The 11,157-nt window shown below is 35.5% G+C and overlaps 1 protein-coding gene across 1 annotated transcript in view; it reads left to right on the top strand.

The window, feature by feature from the left end:
• LOC122057379 (AFG1-like ATPase) overlaps positions 1–1,496 on the top strand; it is a 19,972-nt gene extending 18,476 nt beyond the window's left edge. The window contains exons 13-14 of the mRNA XM_042619452.1: positions 192–385; positions 1,056–1,496. Coding sequence (XP_042475386.1) covers positions 192–385; positions 1,056–1,170 — 309 coding nt within the window. The 3' untranslated portion in view covers positions 1,171–1,496. The remainder of the gene's footprint in view (positions 1–191; positions 386–1,055) is intronic.
• Positions 1,497–11,157: the final 9,661 nt, after the last annotated feature.

The raw sequence follows: 11,157 nt of genomic DNA, 5'->3' as shown, positions 1-11,157 counted from the left end.
TTATTGTCTCCCCTTAATTACAGCTTCCTCTGCTCGTCAAGGTCTTAGCTTACCGCACCCCAATCTCAACTTTGAGGATTTTTATTTGTTTGCTTTGCCTTCATGCTTCATGAATTCCAAGCAGAGTTTCGTTCGTTATGAAAAAGCCAATTTTAATGTAACTTCTCTCTTTTCTGTTTGGTTGGCTATAGGTTATGTATGAAAACAAGGCTAGACTACTATGTACAGCAGAGGGAACTCCCACGGAACTGTTAGAAAGAATTGTAACCGTCTCTGATGCCCAACACATGGCACCTAGAACCTCTTCAAGATCAAGGAAACATGATGATATTGACATATGTGTAGACAATGAGTTGGGATTTGCAAAAGATCGGACCATAAGTAGGTATGTTGCTATATCAGTTTTTTTTTTTTCTTTTTTTTTTAATTATACTAGCTACCGAGGATAAAACTTGGTCGTTGTCTTAAGGAGCTTTTGAATTGCAAAGTCTTCTAACTTCCTTGCCATAACAAAGGCCTACTGTCCCTCTGACCACCAGAGTTGGTTCTTTATTATTATTATTTTTTTCCCTTCAAATGCCTCCATATACGTTGTCATAGAATATTGAAAAATATGAACTAATCATATATTAAATATAAAAAATTGTAAGGTGGTTGAATATATGGACTTGTTATTTTCCACAATAACATTTGTATTATAGACTGGGAATGATTATCAAGATTTTATGAACACAATTTTTGGAAACAAATTTAAATATTTTACGGCAAAACAAAGAGAGCTTATACATCTAATACTCTTTGCTATTTTTTGAAGTACCAGGCATGTAAAATGCTCCGAGTGTTCAAAACCCATTATCTAATTGATTTTTCAGTGAGTGGGATTGTTACAGTCACAAAATTTAAATTGCAGTCAATTTTCATGCACTTGTAAGTATACCATATAAGCCAGGGTCCTCAATCATGAATAACACCAAGTTAATTATAACTTGGTGGGAGATGTTGATGTGGTTATTTTCTTGTTATGTCTGTCCCTAACATGTTTGAAGGAACTGCAGACTAACAGAGATGAATAGCAGAGAGTACTTAGAGCAACATGCTGCCATGTTGGCTTCTGAGATGCAAATCCCAGTGGAGAAAGCGAAAGAAGATGCTGTTCAAGCTGGATACTGAGGATCATATGACCTTGGCTAGTCCAAGTAATTCGTTTTCATCTGCATAACTGAGTTGAGATTCGAATGATCTGTTGGGGATTCAGATTATGTTAAGTGAGTCTGATCATCTGAATAAAATGTAATTCATTTGTTGTATAACTATTGGGCAGGTTACTGAGGCTGACCCAGGTGATGCATTACTCCTATTAAGATTGTCAAAGTTGTAGATTTAGTGTCTACCTTGACAGTTAGGATCAGCTTGGAAGATATCCTCATCCAGATATATGTAATGTTATAAGTGAAGTGCCATTAGAATAATAATGTGAATTTCAGTTCTTCCCAAAATCCGCAGTATGTGATGCGACTGGCTTTCTTCTGCCCTTTATTGTGATTTATTTTGGATCGTGTGGGTTATATGACATCGTGAGAATTGCTTGCTCTCTCTCTCTCTCTCTCTCTCTCCCAGGATTTCTATTCCAATTCTTACAATCTTAGTTATTAAATTCATATAATAATGCTAATTTTCAGTCAATTTCTTAATTACTTGACTAATATGTTTATTATTTACCCAGAAAAAAAAAAAAACTAATATTTATTAGTATTTACTTCTTTTCATTCCAGAAAAAAGTGAATAATTCAGTATATATGGGTCTTCTTCCGAAAATCTTTGGCATTTTCACCTGTGTTCTTTCTGGTACGTATGTTGTATTCCAATTCTTAATATTTTTTTGGGTAAAGGAACTTTGCCTGTCTGCTCCTCCTATGGCCAGACAGCTGCGTGGAGGGAGGGAACATTAGACAGGCAGGGTTCTTTCTCCTTATAATTTTTTTTTTATTTCAACAAAATTTAGGTGAAGGGGTAGATGCATAGAAAATTCCACGCATCATGGACAATTCATAAAATGGATTCAGATCCTCGACGGAGAAAGTGGACTGGGATCAGCAAGAGAGAGAAATAAGGTTTTTCATTCTCTCTCCTGTGTTTATGTCTTGCTGGTCCTTCTCTTGCCCTCTCCAGCCAGCCCCGACTGTAGAGGATTTAATCCTTATAAAATATGAAGTTACAGTTTGTTGGTTGGATTTTACTTTGCAAGTATGAGGTTCTAGGTTCAACTCCCATATGCATCATAATTATTTAATTTGTTTATTTCATCTTCTTCCTTCCCTATCTATCAAAAAAAAAAATAGAGGGAGGGGAGAGGGGTTGACTGTCTTTTGGATGAAAAAAGATCTCCTCCAATTTTTGGGTCACCCAATGAGCCATCCAATGGTTAGGCTAACCTGACATTGGCACTACTTGGGCGATTTGATAATTGAAGAGGAGCTGGATCACATTTGGATGGGGTTTTTGTTGTCATTGAAGTCTTGTGTTCAAATTCTAAACCATGTATGGTCAGAGGCAAGATCTTTTTTGTTTTGTTTTGTTTTTTTTTTTTTTTTTTTTTTTCTATTTATTTATTTATAAGGAAAAGAAAAAAAAAATACATTAGAAAATAATTATGTTATTTACATCACAACTAGAAGTACTAGTCTTTTGATATAATGCATTAATTGCGGGGGTGATGCGCAAGACTTTTTGCCATAAGTTTATAACAACATTTTTATTTTTTATTTTTAATCTTTGATGAAAAAAAACCAAAATAATAATAATAATAATAGCTAAGTAAAGTTCAACATAACATTTAAGTCACTAATCAAGGTTTTTCCAATTACCGCATCTACAGCTAAGTGCTTAAGCAAAAGAATAAAGCTGTTATTGAGCTTAATACATAATTTAGACCTATGTAAAAATTGATTTGTAGTCGGTACAAGAGGGATTGAAGTCCATGGCCAAATACTGATATCATTGGCGTAATGATTACAAATATTTCTTTGTTAGGTATGAAAAATTTCACTCTCTTCCCTTTTATTCTCTTTTTTTTTTTTTTTTTTTTTTTTTTTTTCACAAGAAGGTGAATTTGGGCTGAAAGGAAAAAACAGCCCATTTTATATAGTGGCTATAATATTGTTGCACTTATTTGTAATCCCAACGTATCTTTAAAAGTTTTCTCTTAGCCCAGGCCCAAAACGTTATTCCAATTTAAAGTTTAATCCAAGATTTTGGCCTTATGAAAGTAGTCTTTCGTTGTCAAACCCCTTCCAACCTTGATTGAGGCAAGAGAAGGGCCTTAGAATAAATGGTTCAAAAGCTTAGTTTTAAGCAATAATGAAAGCCCAAGTCCAGACCAAGCATGGCCCACCAAAGAGTTGACCTATAGGGGGATCTCCTGAAACTCCTGTCCCATGAACGATCACTGGGGAATCTCCTTGAATTAGTTGCAATGGTTGCAATCGATTGGACTCATGGTCTTAAAACCAGGTGGACCATCCAATCAAACTGGGTGGACCATGAATTGATGTCTGGTTTGGTTTAAAAACAAATGCTTGGACCACAGTAACCACAAAACTAAACAACTTAGGTTTGGTTTTGGCAGCATTTCTAGATCATTTTCCGAACGTCCCAGCAGTACAATGTATCCAAACCATTTATTAATTGAGATAAGAGAACTAACCTTAATATTGGAAAAGAATGGCAGATTAGGTTTGGCAGAATTTGAAAATATAGTATCAGCCTATCAGGGGAACAAAAAAATTAAGGTTCATGATTTCTAGTCACAAAAATTTATGATTCAGGTCTTCATTATATGTACGGCCGTGCATGATGCATATTTATACATATAATCATGCATGAATCCCTTTCCCTTCAAATATAGAAACTCTTCTGTTGCTATTATTAATTCTTTTTTTTCTTTACGGGAAAAAATATTCCTTTACTATTGAAAAGGAAAACCCTAAGATCTAACTGCCATTATTGCTCCCTCCCCCTACGGTAGTGTTTTTTATTTTTTATTTTTTTGTTACAAAATAGGGTGATACAAGAGGATGGGGATAGCTTTTTTTTGTTACAAAGTAGGGTGATACAAGAGGGTGGGGATAGATGCAGAATGGGAGTACTCTACTTGAAACTTCCCAGGCATCAAGTGAAAGTATTCTTTCACCATTATTTCTACTACACTCTGTGCCAAGTAGTTGACCACCTCTCTTTACTAGTCGAAGGTCCCGGATATCCCTCCTTCATTTATGATGATCTCTATTATCATACAAAAATCAACCCTTTTTGTTTTTTTTAATGACCATCTAACCCTATTAATGCTCATGATGAACCATGGGTGAAGGAAAGCCAAACCCCCCACCCCCCTCTTATTTTTTCTCCCATCTATCTATAAGGAAAACCTTAAACCGTTCAGAACTTTTCAAAATAGCCCAAGCAGGAGGATTGGCTTCTAGCTACATATTATTGGAAGGAAAAATGATGTCAACACAAAACTAAAATAATTTTTTTTATAATTATTAGTAATAGTGAAATGATTGTGTAACTTACTCCAACACATTCTAAATCTGCTAATTAAATTCTACTTGACTTTGCAAACAAATCCTTTGGATTTAAAAATAAAAAATAAATTTCCCATATATAATTATCAAATACTATAAAAATAGGTTATACTATGTTGGGTTTTTTTGGTCTCTAAAAACTAATTCCACTTGCAACCAAAAAAAATAATTTCCACTTGAAATTCAATTTGATCTAGATTGGTCGTACTCAATCAGAATTTCCCACTTCATCCTTCGGAAAAAAATTTCTTCTATCCACTACCCTTGAAGATTTCATTTCTTTGGCTGCGAGCAAGGATTTAGTTATCGGTATCGATATCAACCTTGGCTGAAGGTTGATATCGATATGATACCGATTAAGGATCGACTGTATCAATCTGGATCGATCAATATTATCCTTATTTTTCATAAAATTAAGTTTTTTTTTTTATGATTTTACCTCTGATACCGATATGATACCTGATCTCAATCACAACTGATGCCAATACGATATGGTCAATACAGCAGATCTAAAACTGATACCTAAAACCATGGTTGAGAGCCTGGGTAGCAGGAGCATTTCGTCCTCACCCTAACAAATGGAATTGATAGTAGTGGGCAAATGTCTCCTCAGATCTCGGATTTATCACGGATTTCAAAGTTTTTGACTCAAAAACCTTATAGATCCAACCAATTTTGTAAGTTTACTTAAATTCCTGCATTTTAGTTTGCCATATAGATGACAGTCACAAAATAATACTTGTATATGTTTTGAGAGAGAAGTCCCTAAAAGCAATGTGACCCCCGTGCTGGGGTGGAGGGTAGTGAGAACACGTAAAAACATCAGTAGAGACAGGATTTTCACCTTTCATCAAGGGCAAAGCGATCATTTTCTTTTCTGTATCTTGGTGTGAAAGTTACGTTGCCTTCCAAGCTTCTTTTTCTCATATGTTCTTTACCGATTCCTCTGATATGACTTTGATTTTAAAGTTTTCATATAATGGCGTTCAAAGACCATCTTGGACGTGTTATTTATTAATAATATCTTAGAGGGCCAAACACCGAATTGTTAATGGGTCTATCCACAAATACCCTAATTCAGACGAACACAATAACACATCCAAATATGGATCCAAACTGCATCCGTTGTGACCTTTAAGGTATGTTTGGTGGATGTGGATCAAGTCCTCGTACGAGAATCATTTTTATTCGGTGTTTGATCTACACTTAGACTCCATTAAAAAAAAAAAAAAAAAAAGAGATTAAATGAAGTCCAAGTTTGGATCAAACACCGTACGAGAATATTCTCGTATGATTACCTGATCCGGACTCATGTTTGGTAGGATCCAGCTCCTCTCCTGAGCGCCCATTGCCCAGGTCTTGCCCATAGCTATTTAGACAAGCACCATGTATCAAGGCAAAGATCCAATGGTTCTTGATGCCTTGCTTTTCGTGCCTCCTTCGCCATGCCTATTTTCAAAGCGTTGAATCTTCGTCTGGACACATGCGCTCGCTCAAGTAACTATGGACCAACCTAGGCAATAGGCGCTCAAGAGAAGAGCCAAATCCTATTTGGTATGCATTCTCATTCTGACTGTGTATTCTTATTTTCAGAATGCAAAATAAATTAAAAATAAAAATATTGTTTAGGGGAGAAAAAAACCGATCCCTAATCATGTAGTCCCTGCGCCCAGACACTGTTGCCCACGTGCACTCCCTCAGGCCCCACACTGGATGCAGAGGCCGCGTGACTTTTAACCTGTACATATTGGGGGTTTATTAATGTTTATTTTTTATTTAGAATGTTTGCATTCCTTTCCAGCATTTTCTTATTCATGGGCAGGCAATGAGTTGGTTGGAGAGGAGCAGCAGGGATCATATTCCTTGTAATGTATATCAACCATCTGCAATTCATGCATTTTCTGAAGGAAGCCAATGATCAGGAGAATGGTAGATGGGAAATCACGGTCTCGCCTGTGCGAACCTAAGGCCTCGTTATTGAATGTGAACATAGAATGGGTTTAAAGCACATTCCAGGATGCTGCTCATTCTTGGAAGCGTTTCAGGACTGGAGAATGTGAATGCATACCAAAACACTATTTTCGTCACTCAAAATGCGTTCTCAACCTAGAATGCATTCCAAGTATGCATACCAAACACAGCCTAAATATTTGACCATCAAAGTTTTCTTGTCCCCAAGTAAAAGAAAACAAGTAAGCTTCCTGTGAGGAATTTGCATATCTATAAACACTGGGTGGGTCTAACTGCATCTTTCTTCCTAGCCGCCAACAACCTGGCTTCCATGGCAGGTTCTGGCAACATGATTAATCAAGAAGCATCACAAAAAATAGCGGTTTTCTGGAGAACTCATGCCCAGTTTCATTTACAAGTTGACTCTGCAATTTTCTTTCCCAGAAGAGTCCTAACGTTGGAATGAGATGGAATAGGATCCGGTGTTTGGATCTTTAACAGCTTTGAAGTTGTCGATGCCCATCCCAAATAGCCCTAAAAAGGAGTTCCCCATCTCTTTTAGCTTCCCTGCTCACACAATACAGTCAAGTTAATCAATTTCCTGATACTAAGAAGATTAATCAAGTTAAATAAACACAGGGCAATATGTACACAGTAATCTTGGTTGGTTTTAAATATGGTCAATTACATAAATGAAATGGCTTAATATAATACACATATAGATACTATAAAGGAATAATTTAAATAATTAAATATAAGAGCTCATATCACATCATAGTTTTCAAGGTGCCCCAAGGCTGGTGGAGGGATGGCATTGCTTAAGGCAACCAAGGTGTCCAAGTATTATTTTTTTATTTCCCTTATTTTGTGACATTATTTAGTATGCTACATATACCTTATATCATCATTTTTTTTTTCAGTAGAAATATTTTATATCACCAAAAATCAAAATTAAGCCATATCAAGACATCAAAAATCAACATTTACAGAAATGTTGTTGTCCTTCTAATAAGTTTGACTAGTCAAATGATTTTGTTTTTACATGAGAATATATATTAGGCACATTACAAAACCAGTTTTCTAACAAATCTAAGATTACTTAAAACTGCTTTTTATTGAAGGAGTTATATTCCGGTCAAAACTTTATTTGGTGTGTGTGTGTGAATGTAATTTAAAATCTCCCTGAATGGAAATAAATTTTTAGACATCAAAACAAAAGACTATTTTATCACTCTTTTGGTTTTTAGTGATGTTCTATCATAATCATGGTTTTAAGTATAGGTGCGTATTGTGACGTATCGGCCGATACGTATCCGTATCGATAGGCATCGGCATGATACATACTGATACGTATCATGAAAATTTTAAAACCCTTATGTATCGATACGTATCCTACGATACATATCGATACGCATCGATACATCACCGATACGTACCGATACTCTATGAAAAATTCAAAATTGAAGTGAAATGTACGTTTCGGTATGTATCGATATGTATTGGTACGTATCGGTATGTATCGATACGTATCGGTATGTATCGACCGATACACACCGATACGTACCGATACGGTCATAAAATGGCCAAAATGGGTAATTTTTTAGAAAAACATAATTTTTTGAGGTGTTTTTGTTCCAAAGTTGCTGCCAACCATTTTTCTCTCTAACTAAAGTGGATACCAAGGTTGTGAACAAGGATTTTACATTTATGGGACAATTACAAACCTTGGATTCTTAGTGCGATACTCTCAATTTACTGTTTATGCATAATACATGTTATATATAACTTTTTTTAACTATTTTTTTATACAAATGTGTATAAAAAAGTGTTTCCTATCCATTTATGTGTGTATCTTTAGCGTATCTTCGATACGATACGATACCCTCCGATATGTATCTTAATTTTGGCTGATCGATACGACGACCGATACCGATACTTTAATCCTTGATCATAATAAATTCAATGAATTTTTTAGATTTGAGGAAAACATAAGCATTTGAAGGTTGAAAATCGCCCCTACAATTGTAAATTCAATTTTTGTTCTTGAACTAGAGAGTAGGCTGTTATCCTTTTGGAATAAATAATTTTAACTATTTTTATTAGATTCATTTGGGGTGTTTATAAATAATATCTTAAACATTTGGCATAAATAAGTATCAAACCAACACCTTGCACTAAGGCGACAATTGCCCAGACCTCATATAAATCGCTTGGACGCCAAGTTGACGCCTTGACAACTAGGGACCACATAAAAACTAATTGTATGGAAGAAACACAACAGTATTACATTTACTATCAGATAGATCCATAAGAAACAAATTCAGGAAAAAGAAATTAATGGAACTCACTATTAAAATGATAATTTTAACCGTTTCAGACCAATTGGAGGTTAAGGTTTTTGGAATTAGGGAACAGAGAAACAGTGAAAGGACTGGGGACTAAAGTGAACCAACATAAACCGTGTCAAATAGCTCCTACTAATGATTGAGAACTTGGCCCAACAATTTGGTGCTGGAATACATTCAGTCATGCAGAGTACCTCATTTCAAAAACAATGAAAACCAACATGGAAAGCGTGTGGTTTCGAGTTCGACTCCTCTTACCTCTTTGGGGCCACTCACATGGGGGTGTTTAGTGCTCTTCACTGCTTTCAATGAAAGTTGAATGGTTATCATTCAATTACAGAATGACCCGGTCCATGTGGTTGTAGTGTCAATATGAACCCACAGGACTAGTCAAGTCAAAGGCTTGGATACCCGTTGTCAGAAGAAGGGGGGGAAATAGCAGCCAAAAATAAACTAAGCCAAATCCATGTTTTATATATATATATATATATATATATAATATTTTAATTACTAAAAAATCATTCTTAAACTTAGCTCGAGGTAAAGGAAAAACATTATGTCACTATGCATAAAATATTTCAGCCAAAATAAACTTAAATGGACAAATAATTAATCCAGTGAGTTTCATGGCTTGACTGTTTTACTAAACAACCGAAACAAAAGTTTCAGTGCATGAAAGATGAATTCTACAACTAAGGATAGATACCATCAGATCCTAATCAGCTATCCTTGTTCTGGAAAAATATCAGGATCAGAAACCCTTTAAACCTTGCAGGCCCCACATAAATGCTGTTAGTAAACCAAGCAAAGCTGAGACAACCATGAGTCAACCCCCCACCTCAGCTAAGTGACCTAATAAGATGAACTTCTGGTCGCATTCGTAACTATAGCAATGTTGATATGCTTCAGTCAGTTCAGTGGGTCAACCATGATGCAGAGTTGCACACCATAGTACAAAAGATCTGACGAAAGCGTTAAGTGCTTATGAAATACTAATGGCAACACTGTTGATATAATTGATATTGCATGCGACCAAAATAAATTTGATATTTAACACAAATGAAGCTAAGATCCTTCAATAATGGGAGTTAAACTGCAACCAATAATGTTATAACAAATCGTGCATACCCTAAAATTCTTTTCTTAAGTTGTTTGAATGCAAAGAAATATGTGAATCAAATCTTTAATAGAAAGGAAAAATAATATGAGATTATGGTTGTTCTTACAAAGAAAAAGAAGAGATTATGATCTTTATAACTTACAAAATAAAACTTAATTAAATCAAAACCTATTACAAAGCAAAGGGTAAGAAAGCTTAATTTGTTTCTTACTAATAGTGGTAAAATAAGAATTTTATGTAGTATTAAAGGGGTCGGGCTAGGTCGGGCTACAACGAGTCGGTTCAAGCTGAGCATAAAAATGTATCGGTTTGGTCGGGCGACCGACGGGCTAGCTACTTGCACCGTGAAAGCTTGTTTAATAAACATGTTGGGCTCGTTTATTAAACGGGCCGGTCCAAGTCGGGTCATAAACATGTCGGGGTCGGTCGGGCCTACCGGTACGGGCTCAGAATTGACACCCCTAACTTCTACTCTTCTTGTGCACTGCTCAGTCTAAAATCTCCACGTGATAATCTATCAAATCTCGCTTCGATACCACTTGTTAGAAATAAATCCACAGCCAAGAGGATGGGCTTGTGCCACTTGGGCAGTAAGTCCCAATGAACCAACACTAGTGGTAGGGAAACGTGTCTGATATAAGGGATGGACATGGTGGAGAATGCAAAAGCAATTGGGATCATCATCGAGACATGATGCAAGATATGGTGGGTTCATGCAAGTGCAAATTTAATTGGGGATATTCACCTACTTGATGTCAAATTATAAGTGGTGCATGAGGATTGAAAATATGGATTCCAAAACAGCCACATATAAAAATGGTTTGTTGATTATACACTGAAAAAAAAAATATATATATATATATATATAGGGAAAAGGACAAGTGGGAGAGGGTTGAACATACTAGAGGGTTACCCAGGAATTAGGCGTGCTAGCATTTGTAGACCGTGCGGATTTCATCAGTTTGATTTAAATCGTTGAATTTATAACTATTATTTTAATCCTAAATATAGTAAGAATTTCATCAGTTTGATTTAAATCGTTGAATTTATAACTATTATTTTAATCCTAAATATAGTAAAAGAGAGAAATACTGATAGCTGCAATACAACTTTATTGGAAAGAGGGAAATACTCTTTTTTTTTTTCTTTTTTTTTTTTT

Source organism: Macadamia integrifolia, chromosome 12 (assembly GCF_013358625.1).
Source record: "Macadamia integrifolia cultivar HAES 741 chromosome 12, SCU_Mint_v3, whole genome shotgun sequence".
In the NCBI taxonomy this organism is placed as follows: domain Eukaryota; kingdom Viridiplantae; phylum Streptophyta; class Magnoliopsida; order Proteales; family Proteaceae; genus Macadamia; species Macadamia integrifolia.
The sequence above is the reverse complement of the archived record's forward strand: the minus strand, read 5'-3'. Positions and strand labels throughout refer to the sequence as shown.